This window comes from Argiope bruennichi, chromosome 9 (assembly GCF_947563725.1).
Source record: "Argiope bruennichi chromosome 9, qqArgBrue1.1, whole genome shotgun sequence".
In the NCBI taxonomy this organism is placed as follows: Eukaryota; Metazoa; Arthropoda; class Arachnida; order Araneae; family Araneidae; genus Argiope; species Argiope bruennichi.
This window is the reverse complement of record NC_079159.1, coordinates 124663534-124685552: the sequence shown is the minus strand read 5'-3', so window position 1 is coordinate 124685552 and position 22019 is coordinate 124663534. Positions and strand designations below refer to the sequence as shown.

The following is a 22019-nucleotide window of genomic DNA, read 5'->3' as shown; positions in this document are numbered from 1 at the left end:
AGGGGTTTGTGAAAGAAAAAAAAATATAGTTGCTCATTCCAAATTTATGTGTTACTTTTGAGTGAGATAAATAGATTTCATTGGTATTAAAGGTCACCAGGTTAGAATGTAATATAAGTAATTAAATTAAAGGATTAACTTTAATGCAGATTTTAATGGGTAATTTCTTTTACCCTCATCATTTGAAACATTCATTGCAATTTTTTTCATGTGCCATAAATATTTACATTTTATAATTATAGATTTAGGTATTTGTGACTTCCTGTCTTTTAACAAGTGGTCACTTAAGTTCCTCATTTCAAATTTTTATAATTTAATTTTGTTACCTTTATTAAAGTGTATATGTTTTTATTTATTTGTATATCATAGAAAAATAATGCAAAATAATAAAAATTTTGAAAAACTAATCAGTTATCGATTTTTGTTCTTACAAATAAGAGCGTTTCGCTGTAAAATGTGCAACTAATAACCTTTAATTTTCCATTTTTAGTTTGAAGAAGTTGCCGATAGAGATGATTTGATGGGAGTGGAAGACACAGCTAAAAGAAATATCCTTTCCAGAAAAGTCCTTGTGTTTTTCTATGCTTACAAAGTTAATTCTATATTTATTCAGAAATGTCTGTCATCTGTATTTGTTTTCATTTTCTCAAATTTTGCCTGTTAGAGACTTACTATGGTATTGTAGTTAACTAGACTTTTTTTCCAAATCTTAACTTGTCAAATGGAGCAAGAATCGGAAAATTTAAATTGCAATTCTAAAAAAGAAAAATTGAATGTTTCTCGAGCCATTTTTTTTATAGAATTAGACCATTGCATAATCTTAAGTTTAACTGAAAAAAATGCTTCATTACAATTTGTAACAGAATTTTGAAACTTATTTTCCTGGTAATGTAATTTTTATTGATGAACAGGCATCTAAAATTATTGGGAATTTGGAAAAAAAAATCAATCAGGAAACAAAATTTTGTCCTAAAGAATGGTTTTTATCAAATTTAATAGTGTAAATCCTGCTGTGTATGGTAAAGCAGATATTTCCCAAATATAATTTCAATTGATGTAAAGATTATTAGACTTAAGAAGTCAGAAATTATAAAATTATTGTTCACTTATCTTATTCAGAAACTGAAAATAATTTCATTTTGGGCCGGATTATTCAAGCTATGAGATGATAAGGAGATGAAATATTACGTTTTAAAATAATTATTATATTGGAATTACTTTCCTATATGGGCACATTTTTAGAAATCCATTCATTTATGTGGGTGATATGACAACAAATAACTTTTTCGAACTTTAGTAACTAGACTGTGTGAAACAGTACTTATTTTCTTTCAATAAAAATGCATGAGAAGTTTATGAGGCAGAAAATACCAAAAATTCAATTGGTAAAGTGTTTTGCAGAAAAATTTGTTAAATAGCTAAACAGTTTATTGAGATCCTTTTCTTTTCATGATCAGTTGTCTTCCTAATTGCAGAGTTCAAAGCTTAGATATTAGGCTACAATTAAAGTGGACTCCCTGTATATATAAAAGTCACAAACTCTGTTCAGTTGTATTTGATGTTTCCTTCTGTTAAATTGTCATATTGTACTCCATATTTTCAAAATTGAAACTTTTAATATCGCGTTGAGGGTTGTGGAAACTTGAATGATTTTTTTTCCCTTCTTACAATTTATATAAGTAAATCAATAAATAAAATGTCTTTAACTTTTTTTAAGTATATTTTCTTCTAAACCATCTTTGAAGAATCGTTCTACTGTATTTACGGTTGGAAACAGAGGAAATGTTTTGACAACTGAACTAGAAAGCCAAATCATTGTCCCACATTCAGCTCAGAAAAATGAAACAAAAGTAAGTCAGCGATTTTCTTAATCACATAATTATTTTTAAGATATGTATATCCTGAATTTTTTTTTCTTTTTACTAACAAATTTGATATATATAAGTGTTCCATTTCTTTATAAGACAACTTTAACTTAACTGAGATGTTAAAAATAACTCATAAAACATTGCTATAATAACATATTAAATATGATTTTTTTCATTTGTTAATTTCAATTACTATAACTATATTTCTTTATATTACAATATTTGTAACATTTTATCTAATTAAATTTTTTTAAATATAATTAAGATCTTTTATTTTTATTGCTAAGCTTTTTATTGTATGAGTCTCCTTTTTTGTGTATCAATAAGAAGTATGTATCAATTTGAAATCCCTCTTTTTACTATGCATAATTTTATCCTTTTAGTATACATTTGAAAGTTTGTTCAGAAGTCAACAATATGCCTTAGTAGATAATGCCTGCAGAGAATACTTATTCATCACAGAATTCTTTATGGTTTCTGGACGAAGTGCTTTAGAATTATTCAGTTCAGTGATGGGGAAAACTTTGTCAATGTTTTTGGTAAGATATTTATTATGATATTTTTTACACATATTATAACTATGAAAATGATTAATTTTTACTGAGTGATATTCATTGTGTTGCTTTTAATAAGTGAGATTAAAAATATAATTTATGCAATGTTTATACTTTACAGATTCCTCCTATTATCTACTTTTATTAATTTTTTTTTAAATTGTGAATATTAATTGCATCAAATAATTTTTAAACTACAGTCTATGCAAACGATTTTTTAAAACTGTTAAAAGCTAATTTTTCATACAAATATTTAATAATTTCTTTAAATAAATGAATTAAATTTGATGATGCATTGAGTGTTAATTGGATTCAAATAAAATTATTTGAAATATAATATTTTCATCCATTAATGATGGTAAAAAAAATCTTTTTCATCTATGGAAACATTATTTCAAATTAATTAAAAATAAAGAAATGTAATTAAGGAATGTCCCAAAATATCTATTTTAACTTTCCTTATGTGTTCTAGTATTTATGAGCAAAATTTTATTAAAATTTTGCTATTCATTAATTTTTTAGTATAGAAAACATTTATAAATGTTCGTTTCTATTTATATAAATTGGTAATGATTCTGACTTTTGAGGAAAGCAAAAAGGAGTATTTTGGAAAGAAAGAAATTTCCTTTCCAAATCTTGATTCTGAGTGTTGTTCGAATTCCATGCATACAGAAGTACTTTGATAATCTTGATATGCCTTCTGATATTTGAGTAGCATTTATAGATATAGTTAATTACTTCTAAATGCAATAATTTTATACTTTTAGTTATGTTGTTTCTTTACCTGTGACTTGTAATAATGTCTGTTCAGAGAAGGAACTGTATTTTTTCGTAAATCATAAAGAAGTTTAAAAAAATTATGTTTTTATATGATTCTGTTTTATTCATACTTGGTAAATACAGGATTGCCACACCACAGAACCTGAAAAACATTGGAAAATTAAAATTAGTCTTAAAAAAACTGGGGAAAATGCAGGGAAATTTGAAAATTTTTATAAAAACTTTGAAAATACAAGGAATTTTAAGTTTCTTAATTATTTATTTTACATTTAAAAAATGGCTATCTCTAAAAATTGCAAGATAAAAAAAATCGTAGTCATAGCTTCCAAAAACGAAAGAATATCATTCTCGATTGTGTAAAACGAAAATACCTTTACTCCCCCCCCCCTTTTTTTTCTCTGTATAAATCAGGCCAGTTCTGATTTGCTCGACAATTGTTCTTTTTTTTTATGAGGTTCCCGAATAGCAATCCATGAACGAGACGTCTCTAACTGCGTGAAAGAATAGAATACTTTTCTCTGGCGGGAACATTTCAATCTGCGGACGCAGCGCGGTGGTGTTTAGTCTACCTTATTTGAGTTTATTGAATGGTATGTTTATCATTTGAGAAACTGTTAGCATATTCAAAGTAGATTGGGGATTTTTTTAAACAATGAGCTGCTCAAAATCTGTGTTTTATATGAATTGAATGGATTTTTAAAAAAATCAATCTTGGTTTTGTTGAAGGGGGTTCTAGAAGTTCCATAAGTCAGTTTTTTGTACTCGCTTTGTAAGAAGATAATCAGGGCCCGACTTAGCCTAATTGGGACCCGGGGCAAAAATTTATTTGGGGGCCCTTTCTGTTTCAATGCTTTAGTAATGAAAAACAGAACTTTATGGAGGTATTTAAATTTTTCATCTCATTATAGATATATAAAAAGAAAATTGACTAGAACCTAAAAGAGCCATAAAGTCTACCCCTCCCCCTCTCCAATGGTCAGACGAAATATCGTTCTGTCTATTTAATGATTTTCTGGCAATGGGGCCAACTTCTGGTGTGGGGGGCCGATCCAACTGCCCCATTTACCCTTGCCTTAGTCAGGCTCTGAAAATAATAAGCTTAAGTAATATGGGAAAACAGGCACTTTCTAGTCATTCCAAAAGAATTAAATATTCACGACTGAGTGCCAGCTCAATAAAAATCATTATTGATACCAGGCTTAGTAGCTAAAAGAATGACACGTCAAATTCGAAAACGTCACCCGAAAATAAATTGATTTCGAACTTTATAGTTCAAGAACAATAATTTAAAACTGAATTTTTGTGGGCATTAAAACTTGTTGTGTAATATTCGTCCTTTACTGCATTCAATGATATATCAGAAATATTTTCACATACGCTCACTGAAAGTGATATAAGTAAAAAATGTCATACCTTATTTGTTAAGGATAAGCTCCATGAAACTGAAGGCTGAAAAATCTGCAGAAAGTGATGCCCAAATAAGTTGACGAAAATGAATGAATAAAAAATAGTAAATATTATAAAATAAACATTTTAATTATGCCTTTGTTGCTTGTGAATAATTAGTTCATTACTGCAAGTTTAAAAACTTTATCATAGACTATATGTGTGTTAAATGAGTGAAATAGATGTGAACTACTGCAACAGACTATTAGTGCAATTTGCAAAATCATAAAATTAAAAGTACTCATTTTATATTTTAAAATTTGATGATGATAAAAAGTATTATAATGCTCCAATAATATTCTTCCTTATTTTTTAGAAAAATACTGATCAGTATGTTCAGGACTGTTACGATTCAATAGCCTTATTTTTGTGTATACACATAATTCATCGATATCAAGTATTAATGCATAAAAGAGATGTTCCTGCTCTAGATAAGTACGTATTGTCATATTATTTCATCTTAACATGAAAATTTAATTTGCTTTTAATGTTGTTTGTTATTTCTATACAGATATTGGGAAACACTTTTGCAAATATTTTGGCCTCGATTTGAGTATATATTGCAGTTGAACATTGAGAGTATTCGAGATTGTGATCCACAGAAGTTCACTAATATTGATAAGAGACCCCATTATGTAAGTGTCATTTCACTTTCATGAAACTAAAATCATTTGTAATTTCTTTTGTAAAAAAAAAAAGGCACATATTTAGATATGATGTATATACACAAAATCAAAACAAATTTACAAAACTGCATTAGGTAATAATTGCATTTATTTGAAACATAGATTCTTGGAAATGAAATATATTCAAGTTTTGAGTGGAAGAATAGCAAATATTCAGTAGGGGATCCTTTATTTTTTGCATGGTTTACATGAAACATAATGCTGTCATTTCTAAATTTTTTACTATCATGTTTCTGTCAATGCTGAAATAGTAGCAATGATATGATCTTCCAAATTAGAGACATATGCACATTATCTTCTAGAATTTCTCCCAAAAAAGAAATAACTTAAAGTACAATTTGGGTTTATGATGACTAAGATGACAGATCTTTATCTTTGTCATCTGAAATGATTCAATTATGTGCTAATGAAATTGGGGAAAACCCATTACTTAGTTCCCCAACTAGATCCATTAAACCAACTTGAAATTTCATATTAAAGCTTGTGACTCTTAGGTAGATCATCAGTCATCTGCATCTTCCCTTTTCCATTTGCTGGTTAAATGGGAAAAAAAAAAAAAAAATGCTGTATTGTAATTTTTTATAGGAAAAACTCTAAAAAGCTCTCCTGCTACAATCTTGTACCAATTTCAACAATTTTTGTTTTTATTTGAATGCTTATGAAATCTTGTAATTCTCACCATCTGCTTCCTACCACTCCCTTTTTAGAGATATTGAAAAATAAATATTTGACAGAACTCTCAACCTCAAAAATAGGACTGATATAGCTAATTCTGTGGAATAAAATATGAGCCTCAAAATTCAGTAATATCAATAGTCATAATAACATCTGGTGACCTTTTTGACATTTTTATCTTGTTTTGTATACCACAAGGAATATTTGTGTTTTTTACAGGTTTTAGAAGCAAAATTAAATAATTTAACAGTATTACTACACGCAAAGAAAGAATATTTCTTTATGTGGATAGAAACTTTTAGTAGAATGAATGTGAATAATATTTTCTATTTCATTATAACTGATTCGCATATATGTTGAAAATTTAAAATAATGATGACTTTCTTCAGAGAATGTGAATTATTCACATATTGAAAAATCAGGAAAATCATACTAATTTATATTTTCTTCACAGTAATTAAATAGAGTGATTGATAATGAAGAAATGTTTTAAATATTATGGTGACACATATATCGAATTTACAATTATCATCTTATGGTGAGTTAACTGTAATATGAAGATTTGGGTTCGAGACAAGTTCTTGTGCATTTGAGTTTTGTGCTTGCTGAATCTGACATCATAAATCTAATGGTATCAGTGATTTAAAAAATATATGTTTATATAACAAATCAAATTGATTTGTCTAATAGAGATGAATGTAATAAAGCTCCTTGCTAACTGGATGAAGAAATAAAACCTTCTATAGTGGATTAAAAAAAATAATTGAAATTATTTGAAAAGCAATTAATGAAAATTCAATGAATGCAGATCTTTTTTGAAAAATTAACAGCAATAGAAATCAGAAGCAGAAATTTTACCTTCAGCTCTTAAAATTCTTCAGAAAAGTGATTAAAAATTTCTCGAAACTCTGTAAATTACTTTAAAAAAAGTAATTTACTAAATTACTTATGAAACAAATCTCTTCAAAATAGCAAGTGTTTGTCCTCCTGACAGATTTATTTACCATAACTAGAAATGATATTCTAGGCAAATAATGCAAAAAAAAAAAAGCATTTAAAATAACATAAAACATTAAATAAAAAACTGTAATTTTAAAATATGCGTTTTGAGATGCATTGAATCATTATTGCGACATCTTGTGTGTCGAATTTCATGGTTGTAAATATGATAGATTTCTCTGAATGTGTCTGAATACCACAGACACATGGAAATTCTGTAATTGATCAATCTTGATTGATATGACTGAACTAATGTTATAAACATCTGGCTTCAATAACGTTATTAATATCCTAGTCATATCAATCAACTCAAAAGAAATGCATCTTGTCAAAAAAAAAAAAAAAAGTATTTTAAATTATAATTGCATAATAGTTATAGAGTTTTCTGGTTAGTTAGTCATGCCTGGCTATTACAGAAATTGCTGATGAAAACTAATAAAACTATTTTACTTTTTGAGACTGACAGGTATGCTGTGTTTTGCAGTATCTTTAGAAAATGCGAGCAGAACAGGTGAGACCCTTGATGACATATCTAGGGATTGTAAATTTTCATATGAAATAAAAATTGCCAAAATTGATACAGTAAATATTTTATTTAGTGGTTGATACTAGAGAATTTTGCCAAAGTTTTCCTGCATGGAAAATGTACATGGAGTAGTGCTTTCAAGATTTTTCTTGAAAATGGATAGCGATTGAGAGAAGACGCTATTAATGACATATCTAGTGCCATTAGCTTTCATATGCAATAAAAATTGGCAAAATATGTGCAAAATATTGTGATTGGGAAATGTGTTCTTTAGTTTCCTGTATTATTTTAAACATGTATATTATTTGTGAGCAATTGGGTCCTGAAGGTGGCTAATTAATGAGAAGACACGGACAATTGAAAGAATGAGATAGCAAAATTTTTTTATTGTGAAACAGAAATCTTTGCTTACATAGTTGATAGAATTTGCATATTCTATCAACTATGTAAGCAAAGCATGTTGGAATATAGTCTAGATTTGTTTACTTATGTTTGTTGGTCTCTCCCTTCAAGAAAATTAAAGCATTTATGAAATTACTGTGTTATGCTTTTTTTTTTTCCTTTCAAATACATTTAACTTTAGTGTAATGAAGTAATTTTAGATATGCAATAAAAGTACTTTAATAAGGATTTTTATTAAAAAAAACTTGCAAAAGGAACTTTTGAATAATGTAATTTCTATATTTGTAAAAAATATCCACTAATTATGTGTAATATTTATTATATGTTTATATTTGCAAAAATTTGGATATTTTCTTAGAAAAATTCATGAATTTCATTATAAAACATAGTTCTATAATCAAAATTACTATATTAGTTGTTATTTTTTCTTTAAAAATACTTATAAAGTGCTTATTTTTAAGATAAAATTTAACTACTTACCTTGTATTATCCATTAATAACAAAACTCACATCTATTGCTTATTTTTTATCCCCCCCCCCCCCAACTTACCTCACAAGCTAGTTCGCAGAAATATTTATTGGTAATATTTCAAAATTTTATTTATTTTTATTTCAGATTACTAGGCGATATGCAGAATTTTCTGCTGCAATTGTTGGAATAAATGAAAATTTTCCGAGTGAACGTGTTGCTCGGCTGTTAGCTGCATTGCAAGTTGAAGTAGAGAATTTTATTTTACGTATGGCAGCAGAATTCCCAGATCATAAAGATCAACTTATCTTTCAAATTAACAACTATGATATGATGCTGAATGTTCTGCTTGTATGTTAAGTAAAATTTTGTTTTTTCTTAGAAAAAGCGTTTTTTATTTATAAATGATTAAATAATTGCATTTAATCAGTTGATTTGGGAATATCGAATGTAAAGAATACAAAGTCTTTTGTTTACCTTTGTTAAATATGAATAATTTTAGTAGAAAACATTATATTATTTAAACAGACGCTATAAAATCTTAATAAGATTTTTCACTTTGATTCAGATTTATTAGGTTTTAAATTATGTAGAAAGCTGTAAATTTTATGAAAGCTATCACAAGCAATTCTTTATTAAACGAATTAACTCTTTTAGAAAAACAAAAAAAGATGAAAATGCTCTAAAATAAATATTCTTTTAAGGTAGCAATCACAATTATTTATTGAGAAAGTATTTACACTTTCGTCTATGGAATGCATGTCAATAAATTGTACAAATTGAAATAGAAGTGTTATATTTTTAGGTTAAGTATTGGTTATTATTGGTATTCGAAGAATATTTTTTGAGAATATGTATGGTATTGTATCTTATATCATTATAATTTGCATTAATATTACTTAATAGGAATCAAATCAAGAATCAAATATAGATTTTTGGGGTAATAAGGATTTTATGTTAAAATTACTAGGATGCAAGCCATATTTTCCCAGAGGTTGACATAATTTGACTATTATAAATTTAGCTACTATTATAAATTTAAAAACAAATATGTTACATTGTATCATTTTAGATATATCACCTAAATCCAAATTTAACATAGGGCTTGAATTGGATTCATTCAGGCTAATTAGATTTGGCATATTTGATATCTTCTGAATTGGATTTGGCACATACAGGCAGTGCTTTTAAATGTAAAATTTACTCAATTACGTTGAATCTAGATGAAATATTTAACAATGACATATACTAGTATTTAAAAATGCAATTCCTATGTATAAATTAATTATTATTGAGAGAATAAATTCAATATATCTTGCTGCTGAATGTCTAGTTCATCTGAGTTTCTCATCCTGCATGTTCTGAGAAAAATGGGCAGTCTGCTTAAATAGTTCAGAAGTTCTAAAATTCCAGTATGCATCAATAACCCTTTTTAGGTATTTAATTATCAGTGTGACCCACAAAGGAGAACTTCTTCTGGGAAAGTAATTAAGATTCCATTCCTATTATGAATAGTCAATTGATGGTTCTTTAGGTAGACAGCTGGTTGGTATACTTGTAATTTTAATCTAATAAAAAAGGAACATGTAATAACTATAACCCATCGAATTGATATTGAATATTAGGAGTTAATTAATTTTTTTTGGTGGAAATGGTGTAAGATAATATTTGATATCTTTGATTATGATCTTTGCTACAAATATGTGTCAGTACTCCAGAAGAAACAATTTGTATACAGTCTTTCCCAGTTTGAAATAAGTTTCCATGTTTTGAATTTTCATTTAAAAATTATTTTATAGTATCATCAACTAATAATTTAATAACAAATAATTTGAACCATGGTAAAAAAAAAAAAAAGAATGGAATATTTTACCATAGTTTTATGAGACTTGACAAAAAGATATTAATATTAATTAAAAAATTCAGTATGATAATTAATATATTCAGCATATGAGAGTTAATTTTAATTTTACTTTAGTATGAGAGTTTGGCTTAATAATTTGGAGAAAAAAAAATGTAAAATTCAAATAATAGTTTGATATTCTAAAAAAAGAGATTCTAATTAAAAAAAATTTAATCAAAAATATGTTAACTAGATATGAAATTTGATTTGTTTGATATAGAAGCTTTTAATTAATATTATGTAATGCAGGCAGTGAAGCTATATATTAAATTAATAAATGTAACCTTTTTTTAGAATTTATAATTTGGTTTTCTATTTTATATATTTTTAAGGAAAGAACAAAGGAAGATTCAAGAGAATCTGAAAGCTTCAAGGATCTTCTGAATGCCAGAATTTTGGAATATGTTGAAGAAATTCTTTCACCCTATTTTGGTGGAATGATGACTTTTGTTAAAGACTGTGAAAAATATTTAGAAAGAGGTCAAATGGATAATTTGAAAAACGAGGCTGGTATGAATGATTTTTTTATATGTTTTTAGTAATAATTCAAGGTAATAATAAAAGGAAATTGCTAAAATTGAAAATAAAGCTAATGCCAAATAGAAACTTTTCACTACTAATAAAAATCTAAAAAATGAAGAAAAATTATTAGTGAAAAAAATTGAAGGAATTAAAAGTTTTGGGGAAAATTTCTAAAAAGAAGCAACCTTTTATTTACATATTTAATAAAATTAGCATTATTTTTAAACTCAAAATTTGTTTTCTTATATTCTTAACCTTTTCTTGAGGAATTGAAATGTTAATGAAGTAGCAATAGAACCTTTTTTTCTTATACTACTGATTGCAATGTAATTAATCAATTTAAGATTGGAGATAAAAAGTGTTAAGATTTTTTTTAATGAAACTCGTATAAAAACATTTTTAATAGCTTAGTTTCATTGATGGTGAAAATTATTCAGTAATTCCTGGTAGTATTTTATATTTGAATAAAATTGGACATTTACTTAGTTAATACCCAACTTAATTTATTTCAATGAACTCAGTTTTATAATAATAATAAAAATACTGTGTTAAGATTGGTTCTTATTTAATTTTTTTCTAAAAATGCTTTGAAAGTACTTATAAAGTTTTTATTTTTTTAAGATAAAATTTATCTAAACACTCTGCTCTAACATGTGTTTTTTTTAATATGCAAATTTCTGAATAGTATACAATTTATTATTGCCTAGCCAAGTATTCTTATTCCTTTAATGTTTTTATATTCTTTATATAAAATTTAATCATTTCCTTATTCTTTGCACATTTCATTCATTTATTTATTTGAACTAATTCTTTGAAAGCAAAGTTTTTTATTACATACTTGATTTGAACATTGTTACCGTATTTCTGATAATTAGTACTAAATAAACTGGCACATCATTTTCACTTTTATTTATAAATATATGTTGTTACTTTGGTAATTTTTTAATTGATATGTTTTGATTCTATATATTTGTGTGACAGAAAATGTTCTTTAACATGTCAGCTTTTGTTTTAAATATTGCAGTAAAAGTTCCAACTTTAGTGAAGTCATTTAACAGCGGATGGAAAAAAGCAATGGATGAAATAAATGCAGATATCATGACAACTTTTACTAATTTCAAAAATGGCACAAATATCCTACAGGTATGATTCCCCCCCCCCCTTGGATTTTAGTTGATAAGTATTGTGTTGTTCATGATGAAGACCTTTTATTTGTAAAAAAAATTGTCTTTTTAATTAATTGTTATGCAGCTTTCTTGCAAACCTTTCTTTACTAGCAAAATTTAATGTATAATAAATACTATAATATGCATAAGGATAATCATATCAAATCTGCTGTTAATTTCCTATACTAGAATTAAATATATATATATACTTATATATTTAATACTTATTATACATTCTTATATATATATATATATATATATATATATATATATATATATATATATATATATATATATATATATATATATATATATATATATATATATATATAATACATCTGCATATACTTTATATATCCAGGGTGATTAGCAAAATCCTTTTTAGCCTTTTAATTTCAAAACAGTATTTCAACACGGAAATAATGTACAACTACAATGAAGTGACTGTGCTCAATTTATTGTGACAAGTTATAGCGTTTTCTATTGATTTAATTAAGTAAGTTAGAAAAGAAAAAGAAAAAAAAAAGTAGATTGGCCAAAAAGTCCAATTTGAAAAATTTACACTATACTATAATTGAAAAATAGCAAAAATTTTCATGGAGTTATCTTAAGATTTTCAGAGATATTTGCGATTAAAACGATGAACTTGATTTGAAAATAGGCTCCTCCTTAGTCAGATTATCTGATACATTTTCTCAAATTCAGCAATGCTGAAGTGAAATTTAAGCAATGAAGAAAGTAAACAAAAATAATTATTAAAAAAAATCTGACAAGTGCACTCAGGGGAATCTAAGGATTCTTTTTTCAAATTTATAATAAACCCTTTTCAAGTCATGGAAAATTCATAGTTTTAATCACAAATATCTTCATGAATTTAACAAATTCCTCCATGAACTTTTTCATATGTTGATACTTTAATTTTGCATACATTTTTCTAAGTGAACTTATGGGTCAATCTCCTTAATTTTTTTTAGTTATTTCTTTCATTTCTTTTTAAGCCCACATTAAGTGGTTTAAGTTCTTTATTCTGCCTCTAGGGATACTGTGACCTATTTCAATAAATTCAGCATAATAACTTTACTATATATTTGCGCTGATTCCCTGCTATACAAGATTTCATTGTCAATTTAAAAAGCTCTAATCAATCACTCTATTGAAATATATTATCATCCACTTCTGTAAAACACATTCTTTTTAAATAAGAAATAATCTAATGTCTTCTGTAGAAATTAGACTGTACCAAAAAATATTTAAAACTATTGAAATGATGTAAACTTTAATTATGTGGTAACTTAAGGAAATAAATAAATGATTTAAAATATGTAACATATTTTATTCAGTAGGTATGACATCATAAAATATAAAATCTTCTCAGTATATGGACACATACTTCAAATTATTGCGTAATTTTCATGAAATGTCGACCAAAATTTTTCTGTATACTTCTCAGCATTTGTGAAGAAAATCTGTTAAGAAGTTTGCATTTCTGTAGTGTGAAACTCTTAACGAGTATTCCTTTTTATTTTTATTGTTAATGTGCTTTCATTTCATAAATCTTATTTCCAGACTGCTCTAACTCAGTTGATCCAATATTACCACCGATTTCAAAAAGTTCTTTCTCAGTATCCATTCAAGAGTTTACCTGTTCGCAGTGAGTTATTGAACATCCACCACCTCATGGTAGAAGCAAAGAAATTCAAAACAAATTTTTAGTTTTATTTGTAAAAAGTAAAAATATATTATTAAGATTGTTGGTTTATAGCACTTTTTTGTTTAAAGGCTTATATATTCCTTGTAAATAGTTGGGATAATAAAAAATTGTATTCTGAAATTGAAATGTTTTTATTTTCTGCGTAAAAATATGAGGCTAATTTCATTTTGTATAGCAGTTTCTTATAATTATATGCATCTCTAATATTTTCTACAAATATAAAGATAAATTCATTTATTATTTTAAATAAGAAATCTAGGTGATAATTTACCCAAATAAATTGACTGTGTTTGCATTCGATTTCCTTAAATCATTGATTATTGTTTGGTAAATATCATAATATTGATAATCGCATTTTTTTAATGCCTTTTTCTGTGAAATGAATTGTTGATATTTAATGTTTCCTTACGAGTTTGTGTTTTTCAAATAAAAAAATGAAGGAAATATGAAAAAATTATATCATCTAAATGAGAAGCAAGTAATTTTTAAACTTCAACTTATTTATCATAATTCTAATTATGTACATACTAAATAACAAATGACATGTAATTTTTCAGTTGGTATAAAAAAATTTAGACTTTATCTAACGATATACAAAAATTACCATACTTTCTTAAAGCAATATTTCTTTGAATTATTAAAAAAAAAAACTACTGCAATTATAAGGGAAAAAAATTGTTTTAATTTCATCTTCTACAGTTAGAATATTTTTTAAATCCTGACAGAGTGATACATTTTATTTTTATGGAAATCTGTGCAACCAATTTTTTTTTATGTTAAAAAATTCATGTACTATAAATCCTCGGAGGAGGATTGTCAATCAAAAAAGCAATAATTATGAAATTCAATTAAAAGCATTTCCAGAATCAAATTAATAAGATACATTGTATTTAGAAACTTAGAAAATTCTAAAATTATTTTTGCGTTTGACTTGATTCAAATTCCGGGTTGTTGAAGCTAAAGAGGATTTTCTTTCAGGTACTTATCAAATAAAAATTGTGTCATTTATTGTCTTTAATTTTGTGATACTAAATCTTATTTGTAAAACCACAATTTCTTGGGATTTTCGGGTCACAAGGGGTCAATATTTTGGACGAAAGTCGGACCTCTCATAGAAAAAAATCCCTGGTTTGAATCTCTGCCTGAGGGTGACCCTTGGAAAAGTCTTCAGGCCGGATTCTTCATTTCCTTCTTTTTAGTTCCTTTTTTTCATTTCAAATTAATATTTATTTTTAATTTAGTTGCAACTATAAAAACAGATTTAATTACATTTTGACTGTTGCCATTCAACATCATGTGATAGGCAGGCGATTTCTGTGCCTCGTACGTTAGTATTTTAAAAACAGTGTCACAGACACAGATTTAATGTCTATAATGCAGACATATATCAAGTTTTCAGCCAAATCCAACATGGGATTGGCCTTCTGTCGGCTGCATTTACAAAGGCATTTAAATGCAATAACTGAAAATTGCGGTGACTAATATATCACATTAGGTATGTGATTTTGTGATTACAATTATAGTTCTTTGTCAAATTTTGGTTTCAGTCATTTCAGGAAAAAGCTTTCAAAACACAAATTTGATTTCCGAATATTATTAACCGCATGCCAAGGATTACTTGGTATAATTAATAAATATACTAATTTCGAGCCAAAAGGTTAATTCATTTTTCAATTACAATTCTATATCATAGTTTTGATTTCAATCGATTGGATCATCCAGTTCAACCCTAAGATCGATATTTTGTAACTATTGTTCGCCAATGAGATGCAATTAATATACAAGAGTCAGTTTTCTTTACAAAGCGCGCAACTCTCACATGCGGGAAAAATATAAGCACTTCTGATATTCATAGATTCACGACTCTGTACGAGTGGCAGAAAGGACAGCTTTATTAGAGAGCACCCGAGAAAGTTTTGGGAAGATCGTCCCCGATTGTTTAAAATTGTGTGTTTTTAGCCCTTAATATAACTGTCCTGGGGCACCTTGATGTTAAGTACAGAAGATTGAATTTCAGCAAACTGCTACAAGCAAAATTCACATAATCTAAGTATATATGGGTAAACTAGAATGACCATGAATTTTTTTTATACATTTATTCTTTGTGTCATGTTTAATAAATTGAAAAGAAACGAGTCACGATTTAAGAACGTTTATTTTTGACATTCTTTCATGCACACACATCACAGCTGAAAGCCGAAAAGCAGTTAAAAGAATTTTACATTCAAATTCACTCACTCTTGTATACAACGAGCTTTAAATTTCACAAACAAATCAGGTTTACTCTTGCAATAGCATTTTCTAGAACGCTGTTATAGGTTCTCATTTAAAAGAAAGAATCTCATGACAAAGCTAAAATAAAAAACCATCTAAAATTATAAAATCAATTCAATAAATTAAAATTCAAAGCTCGCTATATTGCATGTACGGTAAAGTATCCAAAGCTTACAAATGACAGGAGAAATGGTGTAAATTGTAGCGATCGCTCCTAGAAAGACCATTTCACTTCAATTCAATACTCGGAACCCCCTGGCATCCTTGAGATCACTTTGTAAATAGGATGCCACCCCCCATTAGTTATAATAACACTAAATTGTAGAAACATCTAACATTTCGTAATTACAAATTTACCTAGAAGCCTTCATAGAACAGTTTCATAGAAAATTATATGTTTATATATTCACTCATGTATGTATATAATATTTCTTTGTAAATTACAATCAATGAACTAAATGTTACAAATTCACAAGTTTTATATATATAGTACAAAAGTGATTAAAAAGACTTGATTAAAAAAAGTGTGGGAATTCAGAAACTTAACAAACATGGAATGACTTAAAAAACTAGTTCGAAGACTAATAATTAAAAAGAGTGCATGAAAAATACATCAAAAGCTGTGAAAGGAACTATTTGGTATGTATGAAACATGACAAAATAAAGCTAAGACCATTTTTTTTTTCAATAAAAATCCACTTTAAGACATGAATCCTCCTTTCAGTGTGCAGTTCCTTCACGAGTGCTGCCGTCCACACGGAATTGGAGTAAAGCTTGGTAAGAGGTATGGCAAAAACTGCTGCACACATAGGGGAAATGAAAAAGTGACATTGAATAATCCGATCGCACAATACTGAGTCGTTTGAGAAGCAGTCCTTTTTCTGCTTTCCATTACCGTTGCAATACTGTTTGCAAAGCAAATAAAGGTAAAGGCATTCAACCTGACAGTTCGGCTGAACGCGTTCACATTGGTAAATACAACACTAAATCAAAGGAGTTTGAAGTAGTAATGTTGAGTTTTTGGAAACAGCAATAATTTCACCAGATTTTCATTTTGATGATCAAAGTGAGGGAAAATTTTAATAGCTTGGATTCACACTACACGGGACTGCTTTTGCCGATGCTGGTTTTTGAGCCTTTGGGGGACTTGTTTTTGAAATTTTCATCTATGATCAGGTCTGCTGGCCTGCTGTTCCTGCAAAGAGATTGAAAATTTTGAATGATTGAGAATCAGCATTTCATCTGAATGGAAATTTTGCGATTGCATCTGAACAGCTCATTAATTAAAATATCAGACACGAACCTATAACACAAGTACATCATTAACAATAATTAAAACCTTAAGACACTTTCAGTACAGAAAAAGTGGTCTGTATTGAATTAATATTTCAACTGATGGCTCGAGCATCAATTTCTGTTACTATTTATTATTGATAATTGATTTTTTTACCGAGTTGTTTTAAAAATTTAAATAATTACGAAGTTTAATTAGAATCCAATTTCATTAAGGATTACTCACTGTTGATTTAAAATAGTCATTTTTTAAAAGAGGAGAAATTAAGAAATTCATTCTAAAAATGAAAAACGTTTATAAAAACAAATTTCTTAGTTAAATTTTTCTTTCTAATGAAATTTATTTATTAATTGAACCATTAATCTTAAGTTTATAAAAGAAATATATACATTTCATATTGTCACAAAACTATGAAGTATAAAAAGTTAGAAAAAACCTTTGACCGATACAGCAGTATTTGTCTATATTGCACAAAACACAAAAATATAGATAATGAACATAAAAGCATTTTCTTAAAACAATATTTCAGCAGTTATATGGGGATACTAAACAATTAAAAACAAGCATTATTTTTTAGTCTTTTGAACTAGGAAACTGTAAGTTATAATATACCAACAAAAACTATCAGGTGCAATTTCATGCAGTAAAAAACTATACGCAACAGGAGAATGGAAGGACAAAGATACCTTGCAAAAAACCATGGCTGGATGCATTTAATCACTATTGGAAAATAAGTGACTGAAAAACTTCATTTAATTATGCAGAAAAAGCTTTATTTTTGCTTTAACTGCAAATCTAAAAAATTAGCTGCATTTCCCTGAAATGAGTTGCAAAGAACAACGTTTAAGAGTGATGCCTTTATTATGAATACTTATTATCCAAAAGTAACTGTACCCAAAAGTCAAGGTCTAGAAATAATTCATCCTCTCATTGGTAGCATGGGAGCGCCCTCATAAGGATATTTTGGTCTGGCATCATCACCATTGCGCTGGTTGCCTTTACTAGAAGTGGAAGATTTAGTCAATTATCATATAGAAAAATATTTCATCTTCCACCAAACTGCAGTTGAAGCGAGCGTCTTCATAAAGCAGAAATTTAATGCTTTCAATGCTGCACTATTTTAGTTTTGTCTTATTTCGAAATAATGGGAAGTTCCTCCCTCCTTTAAAAACATATACGAAGAAAATTCATTTGTTCCTTCTCAAAAAGTTTTGCCTGGTGTTCATTAAAAATGAATAGCAGTTTCATTTCCTAATACAGTATTCAATAGGGTGTCTACTAATTCCAAATAAGCTTTAAGATTTAAAAGCGATTCCAAACCTAGCACAATAATAATGAAAGCCTATTCAAATTTAAATAATTAAACTATGATTTATAATTGCAGCAAATTCTTATATTCTCTCTGTCCAATGTTAGTTGTTCATTAAACTTCAAAATTAGCAGTTCGATCTTTAATGAATTCATAACTCAATAATTCAGCGAATCATTTTCCGAAATCATCGACCTTTTATGGCATATCAAGTCTAATAATTAATTATACCGGAGTCATTTTGATACTTCATTAAATAAAATGAATTTTCTTTTTTTCCAAATTTTTTTTTACCGTATGGGCATCTTGAGTTTTGTGTCCCAGTTCATTAGAGGATTTCTTACATAAACAGATTTTTTTTTTTTTTTTTTTTTTTTTTTACATTTACAAAATGAGAAAACAATGAATTTTCGGAAAATTTTGCATAGGAAACACTTTGAAATAAGTTTACAGAGAGGATCGTGGTATTAGATTACAATGTTTATTAGTATTTTTGTGTTTAAAATCTGTCAACGAAAAATCATGCAACAACTGGTCTCCCTTCTGCGACAACGGTCAGTCTTCGATTAGAGAAAATACACTGAAGTGCCAGAAAAACTGGTACAACAATCTAACAGTGAAAAGCCCCATCGAGCACGTAGAAGTGCTGCAACACGGCGTGGCATAGATTCAACTAATTTATGAAGATATTCTGTAGACACCATGATTCCTGCAGGGCAGTCCACAAAGCCATGGGAGTGCGAGGTGGTGGAGATCTCCTAAGGACAGCATGTTTCAAAACATCCCAGATATGCTTGATAATTTTCATGTCAGGGAAATCAGGTGGCCAAGAGAGGGACCGAAATTCAGAAGAGTCTCCTCAAGCCACTCGATAGCTACCGAAGTGCTGTGGTGTGGCGCATATCCTGTTGGAATTGCGCACTTCCGTCGGAATGTACACATGACATAAATGGATGCTGGTGACCTGTTATAGTTAAGTCTAGACGTATCAACGATCCCATTTGATGCCAACTGCACACGCCCCATACCATCTCAGAGCCTCCACCAGCTTGAACAGTTCCTTGTAGGCATGAGGGATTCATGAGGTTTTCTCCACACTTGTACACCCGATACAATTGGAAACATGATCGTCAGACCAGAAAACGTTTTTCCAATCATTAAGAGTTCAATGACGATGTTGGCGGGCCCAGGCAAGGCGCAGAGCTTTGTGCCGCTGAGTCAACAATGGTACACGAGATGGTCTACGGCTACGAAAGCCCATATCAATTAGGATATGTTGTACAGTACGTACGCTGACGATTGTTGATGGGCCTGCATTCTAATCCGCAGTAGTCTGAAGAAGTGTTGAACGTTCTATCTCGTGTAACGATTCCCTTCAGCCGTCAATGATCCCGTTCTGTCAAGTTCTTTTTCGGACCGCATCGTTATTGAAGATTTGAAGTTTTGCCGAAAGTCTAATATTCGCGGTACACCCTTGCAATGGTCGTGCAGGGAAATCTAAATTTCATAGCTGTTTCGAAAATGATGTGCACCGACGATTAGTCCCCTTTGAAAATAACTTAAATCTTGATAACATGTCATTGTAACAGCAAGAATCAATGTAATAGCCTCCTCAGACATCTATTGCCTTATATACTGTCGACCACGTCGCGTTACGCTGATTGGTTTAACACCTCCATTACTTGCATTCGCCCTGCTATACTAGTTTTTCTGGTTCTTCAGTGTATGAACTGTCGATCCATGCAAATGATTGTTAAAATCAGCATAACAGAAAGTTAGGTATTAGGATTTCATACAATTTTAACTGATGAGATTCTTCGCTTTGCAAAGTCTAATCCGTCTCTTGACTTTATGATTATCATATCACAACCAAGAAATCTAAATATTAAAGGTTGTTTTTGAGGGAGGCATCTTCCTTTGAACGATACAGTTAAACCATAGCAAACATTCACAATCAAGAGTAGCTAAATGGAGGACTATAAATTTTAAAAACAAGCCGTATCTCTTTTGATTTCATTCAATGATTTTTTTTTTCGGCTCTTGCAGTTGAAATCCATACTAAAAAGTTGATTAGTTTAATAAGATCACCGAAGACAGGAGAAGAAAAATCCCTGTGAGACTTGTGTGCAATTTTAAAATATTGTATAAATAAAAGATGTGAGTATTTTGAACAAGTCTCGCTAAAAGATACCCTTCACATTCATTAATTTATTTTTAAAGTATTTTAAGTAAAGTAAGTTTATCATTTTTCAGAACATTTATTTTATACAGTTAATTTTTTTTTTTTTTGGATAAAAGAGGGGAAAAAAAACTTGCGACTTTCCAGATTTTCAAGAACAGTAGACACCCTGCTCAACTTAACAGACTGTGCCATTTATGAACAGAAAATTTCAGGACTAAATTACAATACAGCCAAGTTATGGTAGAAGAAAAGAATGCCAACACCAAGGATTTCTATTAACTATTTCAAGAAGTTATTCTTAGTATGTTAACTTTTTACATGATAAAGTTAATCATTTAAAAGATGTCTTACTCAAATGCTAGGTTATCCACTTCATGTTTGGGCTTTTCTTCATAATTGGATAGTTTGCTACAAGAGGACAGAAGGTACATTGAAACACACAGACAAAGGTGCACAATACAAGAAATGCGTGTAGCACACAGATCAATAAAAGGTTCCTCTTTTTTTTCAAAAACCCTTCATGCTTTTAATAAATTACACTGATGCTCACATAATATTGTACGCCCAAATGAAAGCAGCTCCAAATTGTGAAGTTTTGAGGCTTAAATCATCTGAGTCAGAGGCAAGTGCGCTGCTTTTAATTATAAACCTTTCACCCAGATATCATTTACATTGCATCATCGAAAAACTGCATTTCGCGAGATGCATTAAACTCTACGTACATCCATTGGACTCTAAATATCGATTCTGCAAAAAAGCAGGAATAACGTTGCCTAATCTTGTTTGGAAGAAATGATACTTCCTGTTTTGTAGCTTCACCGCTTTACACCGGATTTTCCTCCAACGAGTACAGGCATGAAGCAGAGAAATCTGCAGGAAACACATTTCATTTGAGCGCACCTTATACATCAAAATAGGATTTTAACAATTAAAATTTTATCTTTTTAAAATTTACTTTTGCAGAAAACATTTCATCTGATAAAACACATTATGGCATTCTAATATTTCAATGCTAAGTAATTTTTTTTAATTACAAATTTAGCTTTCTTTTATCGATAAGAAAACATATTTCATCAGTTTTTATGCACATTAATAAACTTTTAAATCAGCATGTTTAAAAATAAAATTCTCCAAAAATAAAAGGTCGCAAATAAAAAAAAAACTGTTATAGCTTTATCGAAATTAATAAAAAATATTTTTCAGTTCAAATTTCAGTATTTATAATTATGAATTAAAAATTTTGGTTTCTCTTT

General features: G+C 28.5%; 2 protein-coding genes across 9 annotated transcripts in view; one reads left to right on the top strand and one right to left on the bottom strand.

Moving 5' to 3' along the window:
• LOC129984439 (vacuolar protein sorting-associated protein 52 homolog) overlaps positions 1 to 13827 on the top strand; it is a 39378-nt gene extending 25551 nt beyond the window's left edge. Inside the window, exons 11-19 of the mRNA XM_056094321.1 lie at positions 491 to 592; positions 1746 to 1850; positions 2252 to 2407; positions 4965 to 5083; positions 5160 to 5283; positions 8553 to 8756; positions 10641 to 10818; positions 11855 to 11973; positions 13563 to 13827. Of these exons, the coding sequence (XP_055950296.1) occupies positions 491 to 592; positions 1746 to 1850; positions 2252 to 2407; positions 4965 to 5083; positions 5160 to 5283; positions 8553 to 8756; positions 10641 to 10818; positions 11855 to 11973; positions 13563 to 13709 (1254 nt within the window). The 3' untranslated portion in view covers positions 13710 to 13827. The remainder of the gene's footprint in view (positions 1 to 490; positions 593 to 1745; positions 1851 to 2251; positions 2408 to 4964; positions 5084 to 5159; positions 5284 to 8552; positions 8757 to 10640; positions 10819 to 11854; positions 11974 to 13562) is intronic.
• Positions 13828 to 15843: 2016 nt separating this feature from the next.
• The window catches only part of LOC129983656 (fasciclin-2-like), a 179877-nt gene continuing 173701 nt past the window's right edge, over positions 15844 to 22019 (bottom strand). For 2 of the 8 annotated variants that reach the window (XM_056093218.1, XM_056093222.1), the window contains 3 exons: positions 21118 to 21174; positions 18170 to 18276; positions 15844 to 17176 (listed from right to left, as the gene is read on the bottom strand). In XM_056093218.1, coding sequence (XP_055949193.1) covers positions 18195 to 18276; positions 21118 to 21174 — 139 coding nt within the window. In that variant the 3' untranslated portion in view covers positions 15844 to 17176; positions 18170 to 18194. The remainder of the gene's footprint in view (positions 17177 to 18169; positions 18277 to 21117; positions 21175 to 22019) is intronic. The other 6 variants (XM_056093217.1, XM_056093221.1, XM_056093220.1 and 3 more) reach the window with 3 other exon arrangements.